We start from the raw sequence: 24,188 nt of genomic DNA, 5'->3' as shown, positions 1-24,188 counted from the left end.
TTTAAAGAAGAATGTCTAGGAATAGGAAAAAAAAATAATGATAATTAAAAACCAATAAATAGAATATGAGTTTAGATAGCTGAAGAGAATTAGAGAGTTGGAAGGAAGAATACAAGAATTCTTTTAGAATATATCCTGTGAAGTCAAAGAGTTGGAAAATGGAAGAAAATGAAGGATAGTATGAAAAGATTTAGCACATTTAATTGGACTCTGAAAAGAAGAGTAAAGAAAACATGAAACAAATGTAATATTTGAAAAGATTACAGATGAGAGCTTCCAGGATTGATCAAAGTCAGTTGAATCTCAAGGAGAATGAATAAAACAAATTCCCTACCAAGGTACATCATAGTGGAACTGTAGTGGTTTTGCAGAAAACCAAAGAGAAAGAGAAAAGTCTTAAACGCTGCCAGAGGTAAAAAGAGTATCTTCAGAGGGATTATACATTAATAGCTGATTTTTCAGTAATAATGATGGGGAAAGGGTAATGGATTGACATCATTAAAGAAAAGACTTACTAATAAAGAATTTCCAACCAAGTGACTTTTTTTCAAAGAGGAATGTGAAATAAAGCCATTTTCAGTAAGACAAAAACAGTTCAATTCATCAAGAAAATACAACAATTTAAAATTTGTGTGTGCCTCATAACATAGTTTCAAAATAAAGCAAGCATTGACAGAACTGCTGAGAAATGAACATATGACAATCATTGTAGGTTTTTTTTCAATTTATCATATTTTAGTAGTTGTTTAAAATACAATTTTCTCAGGAACTGACAGAATGAACAGACCCCCCCTCAAAAAAAATCAGTAAAGATATAGAAGAATTAAACATAGGATTGACAAATTTGAAAAGGATTTATATAGAACATTAAATCCAACACACAGTTCTTTCAAGCATACATATTTACAAAAATGATGATATGACAGACAAAGTAAGTTTCAGCTAATTCCAAATGATTGAAATAATAGAGTATGTTTTCTGATAAAAATATAGTTAAGAGATATAACTAAGGAAGAAATAGCAAAAAGATTTTTAAAAAAATGTTTAGAAGCCATGTAGTACAGTTTAAAATAAACCTTTGATTAAAGAACAAGTAATAAAGGAAAATTAGAATCTTTTTGGAACTAAATGTTAAAACTACTGCATTTTATTTTATTTTTTAAATTGAAGTGTAGTCGATTTGCAGTGTTAATTTCTGGCATACAGCATAGTGATTCATTTATACATATATATATTTCTTCTCATATTCTTTTTCATATAGGCCACTACAAGGTATTGAATATAATTCCCTGTGCTATACAGTAGGACCTTGTTTATCTTTTTTATATTATAGTAGTTAGTATCTGCAAATCCCAAATTCCCAATTTATCCCTTCCCAACCCCTCTCTCCCCTGGTAACCATGAGTTTGTTTTCTATGTGAATCTATCTCCATTTTGTAAATAAGTTCATTGATGTCTTTTTTTTTTTTTTTTGAGTCCACGTATATAAGTGATATTATATGGTATTTTTCTCTTTTTGGCTTACTTCACTTGGTTGCTGCAAATGGTGTTTTTCTTTTATGGCTGAGTTGTATTCCATTGTATATATATACCACAACTTCTTTATCCAGTCTTATGCTGATGGACATTTAGGTTGCTTCCATGTCTTCGCTATTATAAATAGTGCTGCTTTGAACATTGGGGTGCACGTATCTTTTCAAATTAGAGTTCCCTCTGGATATATGCCTAGGAGTGGAATTGCTGTATCATATGGTAAGTCTATTTTTAGTTTTTTGAGGAATCTCCTTACTGTTTTCCATAATGGCTGCACCAAACTACATTCCCACCAACAATGTAGGAAGGTTCCCTTTTCTCCACACTCTCTCCAGCATTTATCATTTATAGACTTTTTAATGATGGCCATTCTGTCTGGTGTGAGGTGATACCTTGTAGTTTTCTCAGGTTATGTGGAATGTGGCTGTTTTGTGTTAAAACCTTTATGGCCGTGAGTTTACTGATCCTAAGTTCCTCTTTTCCTTTTTTTGCTCACTAAGCTCCATTTTATTCCCTCTCAGTTCAAAGACAGTGTAACACAGTGGAAAGAGCCCAAGTGGATTCATAGATCTTCGTATTTTAATCCCAGCACCATCGGTTACGAGCTGTGTGACTATGGAGAAGTTATATATCCTTAGAACTTTGCTTTTCTAACCCGTAAAATGGGGAAAATGAAACCTTCTCTAGATAGTTGTAAGGAGTAAATGAGATGATGTATATTTTTTAAATGCCTGCTCTAGTACTTAGCACGTGGCAGAATCTCAAACTGTACTTCTTACTAAATGAAACATTTCGAAATTTAAATACCATTTCTTTCCTTGTTGTTAGTTTCACAGCTTCCTAGGAGAACTCTGTACTTACCAAACACTTGGTAGCCCTGACTTTCAGATTCTGAACCAGATACTGTAGAGTTTGTAAATAAACTATGAGGAGAAATGCCTTAATTCTTAATTGCATTAGGAGACAGTTTTGTTTCTAACTTTACAGGGAGTTAATCTTGAGCTTTGTTAAAAAGGAACCATTGTAAGGAAAACTCCAGCTACTTGTATTTCTGGAGTGTTACCCTGAATGAATGAATGAATGAATGAATGATGTGCTAGTTGGAAATAAAAAAAGCAACTAATGAAACCCATGAGAAAATTTCTCACAAGAGGTAGTTCTTTTTCTGAAATATTTCCATCTTATTTCTCAGTGATGATGTGGATAGTAACAATTTATGATCTCATTTTGGAACAGTATATTAATAGAAAAAACAAATATACAAAAGGTCAGCAGTCTGCATATTCTGGGAACATTCTTTTAGGAATTCTGATTTGTAGTGTAATGCTTTTATTTTAGGGAAATAAATTACTTGAGTTCCCTTTATCCAAGAGCAGTGCCTAACCAATGATATTTAATGACTAAGTGAGATTCCTGGGCATCGTACTGAAATTGAGTAAAAAAGTGTTAAGGAGGTGAAGGAAACAAATCTGAGCATCATTTTTAATGATGCAGTTTATATTTAAAAAGACATTTCTGAGGAATCACAGTTTTTTAAAATCAGCTTTCAGATGTAATTTACAGACCAGAAAATTGCACAGATTTTAAGTGTCCAATCTGATGAGTTTTGATACAAGCAAACATTTGTGTAACTACTACCCTAATAAAACAAATAGAAATTTTCTATCACCTAGATAAGTTTCCTTTGTGCCCCTTTGTAGTCAGTCCTCCGAAAGATAGCCAATGATCTAATTTCTGTCACCAGAGCCTGCTCTAGAGCTTCGTATAAATGAAATCATACAGCGTATACGCTTTAGTGCCTGGCATCTTTTGCTCAGCATGTTTTTGAAGTTTCTGTTCATTGTCGTATCAGTAGTTCATTCATTGTCTTTATGGAATAGCATTCCATTGTTGAATATACCACAGTTTACCAGTTTATCATTTAGTCTGTTGATAGAATTTTGGTTTGTTTCCAACCTTTGGCTATTAAAAATAAATCTTCTATGAACAAACTTTTGTACAAGTATATTTGTGAATATATGTTTTCACTTCTCTTGAGAGAAATAATTGGGCGTGTGTTAAATTTATGTTTAACTTTAAAAGAAACTGCCAAACTATTTTCCAAGTGATTATACCATTTAATACTCCCACCAGAAATGTGAGTTCCAGTTACTCCACATCTTTACCAGCACTTGGTATGGACAGTCTTAAATTTTAGCCATTCTAGTGGGTGTGTAATGGTATTTCATTTCATTTTAACTTGTGTTTTCCTGGGTAGCTAATGATATTGAGAATGCTTTTGCATGTTTCTTGGCCATTCATTCTTGACCTTTTTTTGTGAAACATCTGAGCTTTTTGCACATTTTTAAATTGAGTTGTTATCCCTTTTACATTGATCCATAGGAGTTCTTTATATATTCTTGATACAGTCTGTGTTGTCAGATATATTTTCAGCTGGTATGTGGCTTGCCTTTTCATTTTCTTAATGATGTCTTTGGATGAATAGAAGTTTTTAATTTTGATTAAGACCAATTGCTATTTTTTTCTTTTGGTTTGTGATTTTTGTATCCTAAGAAATCTTTGTCTGCCCCGAGTTTGCAAGGGTATTTGCCTATATTTTCTTTTAGAAGATTTTTAAGTTTTTATGTTTAGATTAATGATCCATCTCCAATTTTATTCTATTATGCATTTTGTATTTTTCATTAATTCATTGGACGGGTATTTACTGAGCACCTGATCAGTGCCAGGAACTGTTTTAGGTACTTGGTGCCCATTAGTAAACAAAAATAAGTCTCTTGAGGTGGGCCCTTAGATAGGCCCTGCAGTTGTGAAGCCTACAATCTAGGGGAAGTGACAGACAATAATTTAGTAAATAAGTGAATTATAGAGTATGTTAGAAGGTGAAGGAGCAAGATGAGGTGTGACAACAGAATAGAATATAAGGTAAAGGATAGTAAGAAGGTTTGCAATTTTAAGAAAGGGTGGTAAAATTTGGCTTCATTGAGAATAAGCCATTTAAAGAATGACTTGAAGAAGATGCAGGGATTAGCTGTTCAGCTATCTTGGGGGAGAGTGTTCTGGGTAGAGAAAACAGCCATTGCAAAGGCCTAAAGTCGGAGCATGTCTGGCATGTCCCAGTAATATCCAGAAAGCCAATACTGTATAGGGTGGTAGTGGATAAGGCCACAGAGATAGGGGAGAGCAGATTGTTAGAATCATAAAAGACATTGTTAAGAGTATAGTTCTTGGCCATTTTGGTGATTTAATCAATTTTCCTGGATCTCCCACCTGTCCACCTTATTAAACTTTGTTTGATTTTCTTCTGTTAAAAAAAAAGACTGTAGTTCTTTGTGTGAGTGAATGGGTTCGCTATACTTAATACCTATCTAAAACAGCACATAAGTCTTCCTGAATATCACTAGAGATCCCATATTGTTGCTTCTTTAGCTTTATCATTTCACATCTGCTCAGTTAAAAGAATGAAAGCATTTTTTAAAAATACCTGACATATACTTAATATTACAATGGTTTTTTTTATTTCAGAAAGATCCAGATTACCTGAGGCTGTGGTTGGATAATTTTGTTTCTAGCTATGAACAATTCTTAGATGTTGACTTTGAAAAGCTGCCTACCAGGTATGTAGAAACAATTTCCTATCCTTGGGTGACTTTGTTGATTTTTGTCACAAAAACTTAACTTGGTGTCCTAGTACAAGGATGGCAGTTATATGACACATGTGATACTCCTGCATAACCCTGCTTTCATGGCAGACATTGCTGATTTATCAGAGCTGTCTTACCTGGCTTTTAGAAGCCTCTTCTTTACTTTGGTAAGGCACTGGCAACGGGGTGTCCTGCAGTTCCCTTCAATTCTGACACTACCCAGAGTTAGTGCCAGATCCCACAAGTTAACAGCAAAGTCCTCCACAAGATTCCCCTTGCAAGTCTTGGGAGCCACCCACACTTCTGACCAACCAGCTACTAATTTGTGTGTTCTCATGACTTCCTCTGGTTCAGTAATTTGCTAGAATGACTCCCAGAGCTCACTAAATGTCCTTTACTTATGATTACAGAATTATTATAAAGGACAGGGCCTGGGAGGGTCTTGGATGCAGGGCTTCTATGCTCTCTCCCTATTGAGTCAGGGCATTTTGCTTTCCCTAAACATCAGTGTGTTCAGAGAAGGAAGCTCTTTGAGCTTTGGGTGTCCAGAGTTTTGTTGGGTCTTATTACATCATTGACTGTGTGATTGAACTCAGTCTCCAGCTCCTCTCCCATCTCAGAAAGTTGGGGGAGGTGACTCTTTCAGATGTGGCCAGCCCCTTTATTGAAACTATCCAAGAGTCCATCATGAATTACTTCATTCATTTGCATAAAATTTCTTTATTATGACGGGCATTCTAGTTGAAACTTACTTCTTTTCCTGGCTTTAGAAGAGGGCCTTAGGAAACATCTTGGAGGAGGCGAAGTTTTTTAAAACTAGATTTGAAAATCATAAAATGAGGGAAAAATTAAAAGCTTATGGAAATGTGTAAGTGGAAGTACAAATATTTTCTCCTGTACCTCTGTCTACCCCCATTTCCCCAGTCTCACAGTTCCCAGGCCCACTTTCCAGATAAAGTTCTTACTGTGTCTCAGGTTATCTTGTGGACCTACTAGTTGTTAGTTAAGTAGGAGATTATTTTGGCTGTGGTGAAAAACTGGGGAAATGAGACACTTTTAGCCACAAAAGGAACTCTAGTTATAGAGATGTGTTGAGAGGGGGAGGGGAGAAATGGGTAGTGTTGATGATGAAAAAGAGTATCTGGAGAATTAAAAATCTTCATGCAGGAAAATGTTTGCAGTTTGAGGGTGGAGATAGTCAGGATGAGTTGAATCTGGACAATCAAATGGGAGCCAGATCATGAGGTACCATGAATGTATTGCTAATGGACTTTGATTTTTTGTTTGGAAGATACAAGGCTCTGCTAAAGAATTTTCTGTGTAAGAGTATCAAGATCCGGCTTGTTGTTTAAAAGATGCTTTGGTAGCGTTATGGAGGTTGAATTGGAAAAGGTTGAGACTGAAGGTGAGAAGCCCAATTAAGAGATAATTGTAATAATTCAGAGAAAAAAAATCATTACAGCTTTGGACCAAGTCATTGAACTTAAGAAAGTACATAGTTATGCTCAGAAAGCATAAGTAACTTCATTATTTAGAAATACAGATTCAGAATTCTTCCCCATTAGATTATTTGTAGCACGTTTATGAAGGTTGAAAATCAATATTAAATCTTGAACTCAAAGTAATATTACGTATCACTGATTTCTACTCATACAAGTGTATTCTTGTAGTTTGTGCTTAGAAGTGCTTTTATTTTAAAAATTTACAGCTCACTTTAAATCGTAAGCCTGAGGATCTTATGGAGTCAGGATTTTGGCCTTTGAATGCTTGGCATTTTGTAAGATGCACTTGTTATCATCCATACATTAGAATGTCTCCTTTCTTGGGAGGTCATTTCTAAAAACATTATGGAGACTTAAATTGCTGCTACATTTAAAGTAAGATGAAGAATGCCAAGAGCGTTTTTTAATTCATGATTTAGTTGGTTTATTTAAAATTATATTTTATATCTTTGTCCAAAAACTGAACCATGATTTAGATTTTGCTAGTAGAAAACTTTCAGTTTTTCAAGTGAATGTTATGTGCAAGGCATATAAAACTAGCCTAGTCACCTTAAAGACAGGAGTTTCACAGATAATCTCATTTAGAATTTCCAAGTTAAAGAATTCATAACACAAGGCAAGGATTGCTTTTACTAGATTATAAAGCCTTAAAATTTAGGACTTTTTCCTATGTTAGAGAACAGTTGATAGCTGTTTACAATAGACATTGTGTAGCCAAATGGAGGAGTGGGAAAGATTTCTGGAATTTGGGACATTTCAAAGAAATTTCAAAAGAAGCTTAGAATTTTGGGCAGTAAAGTCCTAGAGGTGGGAAAATTATTCTAGATTCTTAAATCCTCATCACATTAGGAACATGGCCCCAAATTCCAGCTTTATTTATAAAACCATGTTCAAACTAAACCCCAATTTTATAGTAAGTCACTTTAAAAATATTGCTCTTCTAGAAACTAATTTATTTTCCATCCAGTGAAATAAAAAACATGTGCAAATAGAAAATGGGACAACAGGAACTATTCCTTTAAATAGCTAGAATGGAATATTAGGAAATCTAATATTTTCTTTCTTGTTGACTTACATTTTTGGAAAAGTAAGGAGGAATAGTCTTGAAAATCAGTTATATTTAAATATTTGGTTATCTTGAAGTTTCTCTGGTTTTTCTAATCACCTCTTTTTAGCTTTTCAGAAAAAAAAAAACTAAATATAAAAATGTTTCTGATGCCATCTATAAATAAGAGAGAATGAAAGAATCCAAATTTGCAAGTGAAATGACGCCCAGACTAAAATGAAACATGTATTTTTTGTAACATGGTTATGGAATTTGGCAGCCTTAGAGATGTGCTTTGTGATTTGCTTTTATTTTATAAAATACTTTATTAATTTATGTGGTAGGTTCGTTCAGAAAGAGGCTAATAATTTTTATCATATGTATTTATGTATGTACTGGTAACATGCTTCAGATTTTTCTGTTCACAGTGAATGAAATAGCCTTTTACTCAATGTAAAATTAGTACTAATACTTTAAGTATTATCTGAAGAAGAGGCTATTATAAAGTGTCATTTAATCATAGACACTCTTTACAGTGCTTCATTGTAATTTGGGTATTTTTTTTAATAGAGACAGGGAGATTTTAGTATACAGTGGCTTATGAAAGGATTCTTAGGCTTTAGAGATAATATATTTAAAATGCATTACATTTTTAGAGTTCTTTACATATGTCAAAGCTGAAAATGCACATTGACTTTCTGGTTTCAGAGCCCAGTGAAATAGAGCAGATAATGTTACGATTTTATGGATTAGAGAACTTCAGAGATTAAGTGAGGTGCTTCATTTACAGAGATTGAATTTAGTATGCAGGCTTCTGACTTTGAATCTAGGGGATTTTAGTGTGAGAGGCATACGTGAAGAGCCAGTTACATCTGGTATTGGCTTTTGCCCTTAAGGAATCATATAGTCTTCTTACACTGAAACCAGTTGTCACAAAATACTGATATATTACTTTGAGTCTTTAATTGATGCTCATGCTTGGGGTTCTACATTCACTTCTTTATCTTTCTCCTTTCCTTCTGCTAGTTATCTTCTCTCCCTCTTCTGATCAGATGACTCAGGGAGCCTGTAGGTAGGTAAATATTATTTATTTAGGAAAGCAGTTGACAGATATTAAACTAGTTATAGGTACTTCATTTTTATTTGCTAGTTACTATTTCTTTTAGAAGTTGTATACACACATATTGTACTTCTAAGTAGTAGATGGTGAACTAATTTATATTTTAAAATATTTTCTTTAAAAGTAGCACAATTGAAAATACTAAATACTTTTTTCCTCCCTCTTTTCAGTAAGCCTCATCTGAAGTAAGACTAACCATTCTGCTCTAATAATCTTCTAAAATGTCACTAATCATCTGGCGGTGCCTTGCAGAGAAGAAGGCACAGAATATCTGGACTAAAAGAGCTTCCTTAGGATTTGAGCTGAGAATGCAATTCATTTAAAGTGCTAAAGATTTTCTTCCTTTATTTCAACATTCCTTATTTTGTTCCCCTTATATCGTAGGGTAGATGATGTGCCTCCAGAAATATCTCTGCTTCCTGATAATATTCTGCAGGTTCTGAGGACCCAGCTTCTACAGTGTGTTCAGAAAACGGCAGATGGGTTAGAGGAAGAACAACAAGCCTTGTCAATTTTGCTGGTCAAGTTCTTCATTATTCTTTGCAGGTATTTGGTACAAATAAACCAGTCATTTCAAATCAGCCCTTGAATTCCTCTAGCTAATTTTTCACTATTGTGATTATATTTTTCAGCTCCTGAATTTCTTTCTAGTTTCTTTTTAGTTTTTTAAATCTCCTTATTGATATTTCCATTTTATTTACACATTAATTTCTTCACTTTCTCCACATCTTTGTTTAGTACTTTGAGCATTTTGAAAACAGTTATTTTGAAGTCTTTGTCTAGTAGATCCTTTTCATGGAGCTTCTGTTGATTTCTTGTTTTCTTTCGACTGTGCCACATTTCCCTATTTCTGATTTTTGTTTTTATTAAATAGTGGACATTTGAATCTAATAATGTGATAACTCTGAAAATCAGATTTACCCCCTTCCCTGGGGCTTGCTGCCTTTGGTTATTTTTTATTGCTTTTGTTTTTTGATTGTTGGAGAGTGTCTCTGCGCTAAAGACCAACCTGAATTGTGTAAATATTAGGTCTACTCAGATCTTTTCTGACCCTTTCCCTCAACATGTGTGGTCACTCCCTCATTTTCCCCATTTAAGCCATTGTTTTTGTATGTCCTGGTCTTTAGTATCTGGCTCCCAAAAGGGAAAAAAACAAAAGATGAACAGAAGAACGTGGATGACCCTTTGAGTCTCCTGGAAGTTACTTCACCCAAAAGGAGGTGGCTTACAATAGTGTGAGGGAGATCCTACTATCTTCTGGCCTGAGTTTTTGATTAGAAGTCTGCTAATAATTGTATTAAGGATCCCTTATATGTGATAATTTGCCTGCCTCTTTGATCAGAACCATCAGTCAGTGATTAGAGCACAGATCCCCAATATTTGGAGGAGAGGGTCATTTTTGCCCACCTTGGATCCTGTAAGCTGTTAGCAAGCTGCTCCTAGAACATGTGCACAGCTGCTTACCACACGTCTGGAGGTGAGGAATTGGTAGCTGCTAATGTGCTAATAGCTGAAATTGACCGAAATTTAGGACGTCAATCCAATTTACCTCCAGATCTTCCCCTGGAAGTTGCCAGCCTTCAACAGACTCAGAGGTTCTAGAATAGTCACATCAAACTTTTTCTGACAGTGTAACTGTTTTCTAGTTGGGGCGACAGATTCTTGGTGCTTCCCACTGGGTCATCTTCCCAGAATCCTCCACAGGGGTTTTGAATTTTACCTCTGCCTTTATTCTTTCCTTTCTCAGAGATGTCATGCCAGTCTGACTTCTTACACTAAGAAGTCTGTTTTTTTGTGGGGGGGAGGCAGGAGGAGGTAATAAGTTTTTAATTTATTTACTTATTTTTAATGGAGGTGCTAGGGATTAAACCCGGAACCTTGTGCATACTAGGCACGCACTCTGCCACTCAGCTACACCCTCTCTGCCACGAAGCCTGCTAATTCAGTTACTTTTTTCTGTTCTCTTAGCATCTACTGTATTTTAAGATATAAAATATTATTGAAGGTTAAAGTGTCTTAGAACATAATAGAGTTTTTTGTCTTAATAGAATTTGGTTTTTAATCAGCCAAGAAAAAGACTGGTGATGTTAGAGTACATGTTAGCACTTTATGTGTCATACTTCAGTCTTACTCAAAATGGAATAAAAAGGAGGGCCATATTTTAATTAAGCACCAAGCACTTGTTGTCCCACTGCTTTAAGCAAGGCATGTACTACGCCCTCTTGGAGTATGTATAGATGCCCACCCTTCTATCAAGGCTTTTTAATATACTTAAGGAGATATATGAGTCTAAATAGGGAACTGTAATTTCAGAAAGCAAGATGAAAACTATAAAACTATGCAAAATGTGTTATAATGGCAATGATATGTAGAAAAACCAAGCTAAGAATCTGCATAGGAAAATAACAACAAATCTGGAAAGAAATAATCCAAAATGTATATAATGTTTGTATTGTAAGAATACTAGTGACTTTTTCTCTTCTATTTCTACTTTGTGATATTTTCCAGTTTTTCATGACAAATGTTAATTTGCATGTATTTCTTAAACATTCTCTGTTTATAGTAGTTAAATGGTGATTGAGGTGTGTTTTGTATTCTCAGTAAGAAAGCGATTATATAACCACATTGGTTTTAAGTTTTAATAAATGTTATTTATATTTTATTTGCCAACATGTGTTTTCAAAATCAACCTGAACACATGAGGATACATTTTTCTCACTACTCACATGTAATAAATATATGGCTTTTCTTTTTCTCACAGAAATCTATCTAATGTAGAAGAAATTGGGACTTGCTCATACATCAATCATGTCATCACCATGACAACACTCTATATTCAGCAAGTAGGTGTGAATTAATATATTCCTTTTTGTTGCTTTACTGAAAGTAACCAGTTTTTACTTTTTAAAATATAGTAAAGTTAAATGTTTTCAGAGGAAGTAATAATTGAGAATATCATTGAAATTATCATTGGGTACTTACATATCTCAGGCATCTTATACATATTATCTAAAAGTAGACAAGTGATTATTAGTACATTTTGTTATTTTAATTTAAAAGTTGAAGTGTTTTATAAATGGCTTTTTAAAATGGCACAATTTGACATTTTATGTATTTATTGTTTTTTCATCAAATAGCCCTCTTATTGAAAGCACCTTCTCTTTTGGAAAGATGTTTGGTTATTTATTTGAAACCCTTCTTAGAAAATGTTTAAAATTTGAGAGGTTATATCCAGTCTGTATGATCAAGTGACCCTCTACAAACTCAAATGCAACTTAGGTTTCTTTGAATAAAAATTATTTATTATAAGATGGTGAATGAAACATGTAGTCTTTTAATGATGTAGGTAAGTATGTTATATGGCTTAGTATTTTTAAATACATGTAATTTTATGTTTAAATTCTCAGTTAAAAAGCAAAAAAAAAGAGAAGGAATTGGCAGATCAGACATCAATAGAAGAATTTGTGATCCATGCATTGGCATTTTGTGAAAGTTTATATGACCCATATCGGAATTGGAGGCATAGAATTTCAGGGTATGTCTTTTAAATCATAATGTTCCTTTAAAACTTGAATGTTATAATATACACAGTTCTTCAAAGCAGGTCTTACTGTCTATTAAAACAATTGGTAAGATGTGTCTAGGACTGCTATCTTTATCTCTGAGATAGAGAACTACGTTGGAGGTAATGAATTAGTGATAAATGCCACTTCTAGATAACAAATTTACCCTGAGCTTTTATTCTGTAATGCTTTTGAATGCTAATAATCTTGGTAAAATCTCTGCGCACAATAGCATCAAGTAGTGTGTACATATTTTTCAAGAAATTTTCTTTTTTTAAAGCATATTTCATGATTTGAAAGTGAATTTTAACAGTATTTCATGTGTTTACTTTTAATTGTGGAACTTGTGTCAGTCAGGGTCTAGTCAGGAAAACAAATTGGGGTTTAAAAAGAGAGACTGTAATACAAGGAAATTGTTAAATAGATAAGAGAGAGCTCTGAAAGCAAAAGGGGGCACTAATGTCATAGAGAGATAGTGACTTCAGGAAGCAGCCACTTCACTGGGCAGTGGGAACAAAGGGGAGAGATTGGAGTTATCAGAAAGTAGAAGTTCGGAGAAGAGGCCCTCAGTGGTTGGTCCAGACTTCTGAGGAAACAGCCCTTAGCCAGTGCTGGTATCACTGAGCAGCCAGGAAGGGGCTGGTTCTGGGATTGCCAAAAGTCAGCTGAAGACAAGAACCAACTATGAATGCCATAGTTAAGAACTGTTGGCTGGTAAAAAAAAAAAATACAGAATAAGGAATCAGTCCCCTTTTCAGTCTTCCAGGCTCCATTTAGTGAACCCAACAGTAGGGTAGCTAGAAGAAAAGAAATATAGGGTAGCATTGCAGAATGCCTGTCCCAGCATCACAGAGCAGGTGGAATATATGATGATAGTTATGGAGCGTAGTGACAATGGCGTAATACCAGGACACAACTCAAAGAAAAGAGTTTAAAAATTCATATATCTTTCTTACCTGTGGGCAAAGAATAAGAAGAGTTGTATTATCACCACAAGCAGATCTCTTTATGTCTCCCAAATCTGCTATACTTTCAGTCTCAAGATATTTTCATTTTCAATTTTAACCTGACGTACTTATAAACAATTCCTACTTCCTGCAACATTTCATTACCAAAATGTTTGAGTTTTATAGGCTTTTCAGGGTTTTTAGGGTAAAGTATATCCTTATTTGAATAGCCATCATTAGCTGATGGTCAAGAATTGGTAGCTGAGAGAACATGTTTGGAGACTACCATATGTAGACTATATGGTAATACTTTGTATGTTCTATGTAGTGATATTTTATTGAAATAACACATCCTTTAGTTAAAGCAAGAAGTATCAAATAGAAATAATAGGAATAAATACTCCAGTTATTACATACAACAATCTTATCTCTTATTTATATATTTGCTTTCCTTTGTGTGTTGAAAGATGTTGTCTTTAGTCAGGGTTCTACATAAAAACAACTAGTAGGGGTGTGTGTGTGTACGCTTGTGTATGTGTGTATGTGTAAAGGAGGAGGTTTATTGGAAGCAGTTGCCTCATGTGATTATAGAGACTGGCCAGTCTAAATCTGCAATATGGACTGAAAGGCTTGCAACCCAGGAAAGCCAGTGGTGCAGTTACAGTCTGAAGGCTAGAGAGCCAGTGTTCCAGTTTCAGTCCCAGTTCAAAAGCAGTCAGGCTGGAGACCTGGAACTGATGGTACCGATGAAGTCAGAGGGTAGTCCGCTGGAGAATTCCCTCTTGCTTGGAGAGGCCAGTCTTTTTATTCTACTCAGGCTTTCAATTGATTAGATGAGGCACTTTCTGGAGGGCAGTTCCTTTACACAGAGGTTACCAACTTAAATGTTAGTCTCATCCAAAAACACCTTCCAAATTGACACATAAAATTAACCATCACATTGTTCTTATACTTTTCTTGATTGTTTATTAGTGGGAAGGTACTAATGACCTTCTGAATACTTCCTTTTTTGTTGAACTTTAATATGTCTCTTCTTCCAGTGAGAAAGTGCTTTGTGTTTGTCTTGGCAAAGGTGTCATATCAGTCAGGATAAGCTGCAGTAACAAACAAGGGGTTAGAATAACAAAGGTTTATTTCTCGTTCATGCTGTCTGTCTACCATGGTTGGCAGGGAGCCTCTACTCATCATACTCAGTTAAGATCCTAAGCAGACAGAACAGTGAGCATCTAAGGTTTTGCTAATTACCATGTGAGACAGAAAAGGAAGCTCTGAAATGTCTCGCACTGGCAATTTAATGCTTGTCTGGTTGTGATGTATGACATTCCTCACTTTCATTCAGAAATCATGTCCCCAGTTACCACAGTGAGACCAAGAAGTTAGTTCTACCTTGTGACTGGAAGGAGTAGACAGGAAATAGTTGGCAGACAGCACTTGCACTACTTTCCCCTCTGTCAGTATACTGTTCATGACTCTTTAAAGACTTAAAGAGGCACATAATAGTGCTCCATTTGTAGCCTTCCTACTCATATAGCACTTTGATTCTCAACTAATCAGTGTTCTCTCTGTTTTGAAGTTTATGCCAGAATTTCATAAGGAAATTTTATCTCTTCCTCTCACTATTGCTACTTCCTCATCTCCCACTTTAGACTTATTAGTAATGGCAAATCTAAGGTAATGTTTTAAGGAGGAGAGACGATATCTGATAACAAATTAAATTAAATTAAATTGGTAGTTCAAAACAAAAAGAACTTTTGGGACCCCAAAAAAGAAGAAAACACTTTTTAAAATAAGAACTTTATTTATTTATTTTAAATAGAGGTATTGGGGATTGAACCCAGGTAAAGTGTGCTTTTTATCACTGAGGTATACTCGCTGCCAAGAAGAAAACATTTAAACATTGTAACATAATGTAGAATGAGAATTCTGTGCATGTAAGATGACAACAGGAAAAAACAAAGAGTAGAGGATGAGCGGTGGCATTTCGTGAAGGTGTGCAGTATATATGCCAGGAATTATGCTGGAAGCTCTCCATGTACTATCTCTAATACGCATAGCTATTTTTCTGGTAATAGTAGCAACTGCTTCAAAGGTAAATGGTAAAACAGAGAGTCAGACTTGGTTTCCTTTGACTTTGACATTGAAAGGAAAATGAAACATAATGCAAATAAATCATGGAATTTGGAGAAATCTATAGCTGATGGAAGATCTATACAAGGGAACTATAGCAATAACTTAGACTTTATATATTAATCTGATTCTGAAGTTAAATAGGAATTTGGAATGTATATGTTTTCTTATTGTATATGCTTCTTGCTTACCAAAAGAGCAAAACAGATTAGAACAGATTTAATTAAAATTAGCATAATTCCAATTACAAAGTCATTTAAAATTGTATTTCTTGTTTGATGAAATATATGGATGTTTTCATATCTTTGTATGTAATTTAATTAAATTAATATAGATCTGATTAATCTAGTAGCCCAATTTTGATTCTCTTTGTGGAATCTATCATATTTAAAAAGACTTCTTCAAATGGAACTAAAATAAGTGTAGGGAAAAAAATCTTTCTTGAAAATGACTTATTAATTCAAGCATTTATTTAAAATTTTATTTTTTGGGTTCCTACTTTATGACCAGTGTAAGTTCAGTAGGACTCATTGCCTGGGCATAGAGAAAAATAATTTATATGAAATTATGCCTTGGGGTTCCTATTGGCCAAATCTGGGACAATATATACATGAAAATGATTAATTACAGTAAAGACTTATAAACCATTGGGGGGAAAAAGGAAGTCATGAGTCTATACCAGTGACTGATTGATGAAGATTTAAGGGTGAGGAGTAGATAGGGGAGAAGAGAGGTCTCTTGCTTACATTAGAAGGCCAAATGCCAGTTAGTACTGTACAGAGTATGCTGCCGTGGGAAAATAATCTGCGTTTTGCACACATCATAGGAAAGTCATGGATTAGGATGCTAAATCTAGGGGGAAGTTTTGATTAGGGACATATTTTTTGCATGGTTTTAAAATGTTTCTCCACAGATTACTTATTTGTTGTAAAGGAAAAATTAGTAATTAGTTTGTAATGTACTAGATAGTACATTGATCAATGATAAAAATTAACATCATCATTGAAAAGCAGGTGGACATCTTGTGCCTCCACCTGTGATACTCTAAGAAGGACACATCATTGCTTGTATAATACTACAGCCAAGAGTGCATACTCTGAATTGTAAATGTATGGAAACATCAAGCAAACCCCAAAAGAAGGACATTTTAATGAATAAAAGGAGGGGCTAGGAGGCAACATTCTTTAAAAGTGTTATAGAGAAAGGCTGTGGAATTGTTTCAAATTGAAGGATGCTAAAGAAATGTGCAGCCAAGTATTTGCAATACCTGCCCATGGACAGGAAACTGTACTTAGGGGTGGGGGTGGGGGTTGCTATAGGACACTATTAGACCCAGTTGACAGACTAGATTATGAGTGGTAGATTATAGAAATGTGTTACATTAATGTTAAATGTATTGAAATTTATAACTGTACTGTGATGTTATGTCAGACAGTATCCCTATTCCTAGGAATTATTCACTTAAGTATTTAGAGGTAAAAGGCCATAATATTCATAATTTTCCCTGTGATGTCCTGAAAAATATATGTCTGAATATGTTTCTGTATAAATATATGTGTAAATATATGGATAAATATATGGAAAGAGAGTGAGCAAATTGTAAAGCATTTAGGATAAAATTTTAACAATGAACTTAGGTAAACTCTATTTGAAGTTCTTTGTACTATTTTTATTCTTGCAATTTTTGTAAGAGCTTGAATTTATTTCCAGATAAAAAGTTTCAAAATTAAGAAAAACAGTTATATTCTAAATATGATAGGAGTACATAAAAAGAAGCACAGAAAAATAGATCAGGGGACATAAACTTAGAAAACTAAGATGCAGGTAAACATTTTGCATCCCTCTCAGCAACCTGTTGATATGTGCTGGCATCTGCTAAGTGCTAGATGCTGGCCCAGATAGCAGCTAACAACGGAGCTACCGAGTATGCTGTTTTAAAAATGGTACCATTTTAGCTGTTCTGTCTCAACTTACTGAGATGCAGTGCAAACTACTTATGCTTTAGTATTTGTGCTATGTATAATGGTTTTCATCCCTTTTATTTATTTTAGCATATTAAGTTTTCCACAACTATAAAGGAAATTATTTGTATTTGTATGTTACATCTAATATAGTACCTTTAGAATGAGTCATTAATCACACTTGCAGGAATAAATTTTCATTATAATCAAAAGAGAATCTTTATTGTTGTTGTTTGTAGCACTGGATCTTTGGGTAGGATATATCCAATATATTAATTAATATAATTTATAATAAATGTTTAAGATATAAATAATCTCATGGAAAAACCTAACTGAAAGCTAAATCAGATTTCATCCTTTTAAAATTAATTTTTCAACCACATGACTGATTTTTTTAAAGCATGACTTAATTTTTTTTTTTGATATAAACAAGATTTTTATTAGTGAAGTAAAAAAAAAGTAGTGAAAGCTCGTACACTTCCGAGAATTGGGAGCGGGCCAATCCGGGAAAGGAAAAACGGCCTATGACTTAATTTTTTTATTTGAAACTCCACTAATACTTGTATGGTCATACAGATATTAAAAAAAAGTCTTTGATAATGGTCTTAATAGAGTAGCAAGATCCAATAATGTTCTAAGATGTTATATTTGTAATTAAAATAAATACAGAAGTGTGATAATTCTGAAGACCTCTACACAGTGGAAATAGGCATAGATTTGGAAAGCAGTGCAATAGCAAATGGTGTCTGATATGATTTCTAGTGAATCTGGATATTAGATCTAGATTTTAAAACTCTTTATTCTTTCCATATTGGGTCCAGCTGTGCCTATCCGATTTGACTTATTGTGGTCAGTTGGCTTGTCTTTCTCGTTTTGAATAATTATAAGGAAAATTATTTCAGTAACTCAATTGAATATTGTCCAGATTATTAAGAAGACATTATAATCTAATGCTTTATCAGTAGATAATATTTGGAATTTATGGAATTTCTATGTGGCTCTTCTTTAAATATTTTCCACTTTTGTTGACCTTATGTAACAGTGTTAAGAGCTTTTTCAGGGGATGAAAAAAATGTCTTTTTTTCCCAGCAGTCCATCAGTTGCTGATGTATGATTCTAACAGTAATCTTTATTCCGTAATCCCCACACCCACCATGCCCAACTCAGAGACTCATTTGAATTGAAATGTTCTTGGCAAAAATGCATGCTGTTTGTGTTGGCCACATCAAACTCTATAGAAATATTTCAGCCATCAAAACTACTGGAGTTGTGTTTAAAAACAAAAATAATCCCGGCCCTCTGGATCTATATCCTTCAAATGGAAGAAGCCAGTGGTCTGGAGTCTTTGTGTCTAGCGAGAGTTTTGGAAACTGGCACAGGGTAGCCTGATTTCTGATGAATTTCAGTTGCAGTGTAGGAATAGCTATTTCCTTAGGTGTCAAATCAGCAGTACTACTAAACAGGTTCTTTTATAGATTGGAAATTTTAAATGGCTAGTTCCTTTTTCTATTTCCAATTGTACGAAGACTTCACCTGGCTGCTGTGTATGACTGTTAATCATTAAAATTTTTTTTGCTTCATTCAAAAGAAAGAATGCTTTTTTCGTGAGCATTTAAATCATTGGCTAGACTTCCTTTTCTCCTGGTGATTTATTTTTCAGTACACAAATCAAAAGTAAAAAAGTAAATTAATTTTATAATTGTTTTTGTAACTGTACCATGTCTACTTGTCCCTGATATAATTTGACATTAACTTCTTTTTAATGATAGACGAATCCTTAGTACTGTGGAAAAGAGCAGACAGAAATATAAACCAGCTTCTCTCACAGTGGAGTTTGTCCCTTTCTTTTACCGTAAGTAACAGCTCTGATTTCTCTTGCTTTGATTCTGATATTACTCTGATTGTTCTTTATTTTTATTGATTCTGACCTTGATTCAGCTTGTGTGTTTATAAGATAAAGATTCTAAGAACCTATCACTAGAGTACTTGATTCATGTTTTGTTGTGGTTAATTGTTCTTGGTTTTATTTAATTTACTATTCTTGAAGTGTTTTTCATTTGAGAAGAGCTGAGTGTTTTAATGACAGCAGTTTGTTTTAGAACTTTAGATTTTTTATTGAAAATAAACTTGAGAGAATTGGCCCTTATGTGTGTGACCTACCTATATGGACTCTGGTTTTCTTTCTTTAAAAAAATGATTATGCCATATTTCAAGAATATAGAAAATTTTGCAGAATATAAAAGGAACACCTAGTGTTTCCCATTCATATTTGTGAGATCTTAACATTTTGCCATTTTACTATATTTGCTCCAGTTCTCTTTTCTTTTCCCCCTAAGAAATAAAATAAGACAGAAATAGTCCTTTTCAGGGCATTTGATCCTGACTAAAATGTCCATAAGACATGTGGCCATGCCACAAGGTCCTTGAACTTTGGTCCTATCCAAAATGAGCATATTTGGTTCATGCCAAATGATTTTGGACAGGACCAAATATCAAGGACCTTTTGGTGTGGACTAAATATCTTACGGACATTTTGAACAGGGCCAAATGTCTGCTAGCCAAATAGTCCTTTGATTGCTTGAAAACAAAGTTTCAGTGCCCACTTTGCTTGACTACTGGTAGTGATACTGGCTTTGGCTAGATAATCAAACTCCTATGTCCGCAATAGGAAACCCAGCATGCCAGCAGAACAGTGTAGGTGTTTCTGCTCGGGAGGAGATCCGACACCTTTCTAATGGCTTTTCTTGGGTTTTCCAGGTGAGGGTATGAGACCAAACTGATGGGTGTGTGAGCCACCCTGGCTTTGAAGTGCAGTAGCCCACAGAAGACATTTATACCTTGTAATAACCATGATTACTTCCAAATCCTGGGAAGGGAAATTCCCAGCTTACAAATGACACTGCAATCAGGGAAGCCCAAGGTTATGAGTTCCCATCAGGTATTTATAGTTATCGTAGTCTTCCTAGTCCAGATCAAGGGCCATTTTTACCATAAGCAATGTTGTCTGGTAACATATTTGTCACTGATTGTCCACATTGGTCAGATTTCCAATGATAAAATACTTGGTCCATTGTCTATAGAGAAGGAGAAGGTTTTGTTTTTTTTTTTTCCCTACCCTTTGTTAACCATTATTCACAGTAGTGATAGATCTTTTGATTATAAAGATGTTTTTCCTTTTGCAAGTTTTCCTTGGGATGAGACTTTGGAATAGGGTGAATATCTTGTTTTTCAACAGTTTTCATCTAGTATTTTTGCATCCCTTGATAATCTTTGCCTGGATCAGTTATTTCATTGAGGGCTGTGGTATTGTGGCTTTCACATTCTATCCTTATACTTCTGTCAACTGATGTATTCTGTAAAAAAGAATTTTCCCTTATCAACTGGGGATAAATTACAACTTTTCCTAAAAAAGGCTAGATAAAATACTTAAATCTTTCCCTATTACTATCTGTTTTCAAAAGAAATTTAAATAATACTGACTTCTAGTGGGGCAAATAAGTTTTATTATTCTCTTTTTTTGTGTATCACTGTGAATTCAGTGACTTTTATTTATTCAGTGTTTTACAGTTATAGTTTTTTATGCTAAAATTTTTCCAAACTTGATCAGAGTATTTTCTCCTATTCAGTTTGCCTTTTTCATTTAATTAATAGTCTTTTAAAGCACAGAGGTTTTAAATCTTAATGGAATGTAATTTATAATTTTTTTCTTTTATGAGCTGTGGTTTTTGTGCCTTACCTAAGAAATCTTGCTTACCTCAAGGCCATGAAGATTTTCTTTTGTTTTCTCTTATTAGGTCAGATATCTGTTTTGAGTTAATATTTTCTGTCTAGCTTAAGATTTTCCATTATTGCTATGCAACATGTGTTGAAAAAGCTGTTCTTTCTTCCACTGAATTACCTTGGCACATTTGTCAAAAGTCTGTTGACTGTAAAATGTGGGTTGATTTCTGGATTCTCTTTTTTGTTCCACATGTTTCCCTTTATGATGTTACTACACTGTACTGATTATTGTGATTTTATATTAAGTCCTGGAGTCATTAAGCCCTCCAACTTTTTTCTTTTTATAATTGTTTTGGCTCTTCTGGATTCTTTGCATTTTCATATATGGTTTAGAATCCATTTTTCAATAATGTTACAAAAAGTCCTTCTGGGGTTTTGATTGAGATTGTATCAAATCTGTGGAACCATTTGAGGAGAATTGCCACCTTAACTATATTGAAACTTTCAATTCATAAGTCTGATAGATCTCATTGTTTGTTTGTATGTTATTTATTTCTTCAGTCAGTATTTTGTAGTTTTCAGCATATAGACTGTACAAATATTTTGTTAATTTATCCCAAGGTGTTTATTCCAGGTTCTTGTAAAGCCTTTAAAATAAACTATTGCAGATGAAAAAAAAAAAAAAAAGAGCTGGACATTCATGGCCTATTTTTGTTAGTGAAATGACCCTGTCTATCCATGGTAATGTTCCTTGCCTTACCTTGATAATATTCCTTACCTGTTTTGTCATGTACTAATACAATATCTGACACTCCAGCAATCTTATGATTAGAGTCTTTTTATATCCTTTATATATGTTTTCTTTGGGTCTCCTGTGACTGAATAGAACTCTGTTATCTGTGTGAAATCTGACAGTTAATTCAGTTTACAACTTCTTGATGGGTTTTGCCTGTCTTTTGGGATTTTGTACTAATATTTGAATGTTGATACTTGGACTCCAGCTAAGTCACTTGTGTATTTCTGGGCTTCTTCCATTCCATATTTCCTCACATATTCCAGCTACCTAGGCCTCCCCATACTTTTTATCTGTCTACTAACTCAGCAAATAGCCACTTTTTTTAGGGGTTCCCCTTTCTGTGCAGTTGTTCAGAAAATGTCTAACGAAACAGAAGTAGAGGTGATCCTTGGGCTCACTTTGCTTTCATTCTCTTGTGTTTCACAACAGAAGGCAAATTTTTAGAATCTAAAAATCTCTAGAAACTATTTTGTCCAATTTTCTAGTCATTTATACAGGAAGCCATGTGTAGTGACAGTTATTCCGACATAGCTGGAATGACTTAATTTTTTTAATGTTAAATTTCTACCAATATTTTTAACTCACAGCTGTTTCTTTTTGGAAATGTTTCTTGTGTATAAGATTGGAAATAATTCTATTGTTATATTCTTGTCTTGGTGTGTTATGATGTATGCAAAAAGATATTCATTATGGGATTATTAGCAGTGTCCAAAGAAGGTGGAAAGCATAAACCTTTATCAGTAGAGAACTGGTTAAATAAATTAAGTTCCGTCATTGTAGTGGAATGCTCTCCAGTCATAAAAATGAATAAGGCAGATGTATATGTCAACATGTAATAATGCATCTTAACATACATGCGTAATTCTTAATACATAATAAAAAATGTATTAAGAACAAAAAAGCATGATGCAGTAGAATATGTAGAGCTTTTTTTTAAGGTGTGGGGAGCAAGGAGGATTGAGGGAGACCTACTTTTTCTTGTCAGTTCTTTTATACTGTTCTAATTTTTCTTTCTCATGCACATATATAATCTTTTAAAAATATAGAATTATAATATTAAAAGAAAGATTACTGTTGGTACCAGAACTTTAGAATATAGGCCCTGGAGTGGACTCAGGAAATCTTTTTGTCCAACTCTTTCAATTTTGTAATTGAACAATTATAGTCAATTATACTAATAAGAGGCAGTAATAATAGTAGTAGTAAAAAGACATCTGATTTTATGTCAGATTTGGGATAATTTCTAGCTCTGTCACTTAGTAACCCTATGACTTTAGGCAGGATATTAAATTTTGATCTTCTATTTGCTCACTTATAAATAAGGGCAAACTATCATCCTCATGTGGAGTATTATGAGAATTAAATGAGCTAACATAAAGTATCTAAAATATTACCTGATAGATGGTTTCTCTTTTCCTTTCCTATAAAAGGGTGCATATCAACCTTATTAACAAATTTTAGCCTTTCACAAAGAGATTTTAATTTTTCAGTGTCAGACATTCCTTAGAGATAAATCATAATGTGAAAGAGAAATCTTATTTATTTATTTTGTGTATTATATTTACAGAGTGTTTTCAAGAAAGTGAACATCTCAAGGAAAGTCTTAAATGTTGCTTATTGCATCTCTTTGGAGCCATTGTAGCTGGTGGGCAGGTGAGGAATGTGTTGAACATTATACAATAGTAGTTAACAGTGCAAAAAGCTTTCCTTCGATTATTTAATGAATTATCTGTCTTTTTATAATTTCATGAACCATACAAACATTTTTCTGAGTTTAGATCTTGTTTAAAACTAATTTACTTCTTTATTTATTAACTTCCCCAAACCTGAGTAATAATATTAGTACTAACAATAAAATTACTGCATAAATAACCAGATTTAACAGTTTTTGGTATTTTAAGTTCTCAGTTGTGTTGACTTTCTGCTTCCAGTTCTTACTTTAGAATATAGAGGATAGTTAGCCATATTAGTTCATTTCAAGACATGAATTTAGTCACTCTTCTGTCTACTTACAATTACTAAATACATATGTACAAGATTTATATGCATTTTTTTCAAGAAACTCAATTAGCTTTCAGTTATTTACAAGAAAGAAATTCTAGTAATGTTTTTTTTTTTTTAAGTTGAACATCTTTAAAGCTGCCTGTGTTAAACTTTGAGTCTAGCTACTATTTGAAGACAGGATTATAGTCTAGAAAGAACATTCTACATGTTTTCTTTAGCTACATAGTTT

General features: G+C 33.8%; 1 protein-coding gene across 5 annotated transcripts in view; it reads left to right on the top strand.

Moving 5' to 3' along the window:
- The window catches only part of NBEAL1 (neurobeachin like 1), a 129,177-nt gene that overhangs the window by 8,466 nt on the left and 96,523 nt on the right, over positions 1 to 24,188 (top strand). For all 5 annotated transcript variants that reach the window (XM_031451969.2, XM_010991745.3, XM_031451968.2 and 2 more), the window contains exons 3-8: positions 5,056 to 5,147; positions 9,226 to 9,387; positions 11,603 to 11,684; positions 12,249 to 12,376; positions 19,209 to 19,291; positions 23,523 to 23,608. In XM_031451969.2, coding sequence (XP_031307829.1) covers positions 5,056 to 5,147; positions 9,226 to 9,387; positions 11,603 to 11,684; positions 12,249 to 12,376; positions 19,209 to 19,291; positions 23,523 to 23,608 — 633 coding nt within the window. The remainder of the gene's footprint in view (positions 1 to 5,055; positions 5,148 to 9,225; positions 9,388 to 11,602; positions 11,685 to 12,248; positions 12,377 to 19,208; positions 19,292 to 23,522; positions 23,609 to 24,188) is intronic.

The sequence above is a fragment of the Camelus dromedarius genome, chromosome 4 (assembly GCF_036321535.1).
Source record: "Camelus dromedarius isolate mCamDro1 chromosome 4, mCamDro1.pat, whole genome shotgun sequence".
Lineage (NCBI taxonomy): Eukaryota > Metazoa > Chordata > Mammalia > Artiodactyla > Camelidae > Camelus > Camelus dromedarius.
The sequence above is the reverse complement of the archived record's forward strand: the minus strand, read 5'-3'. Positions and strand labels throughout refer to the sequence as shown.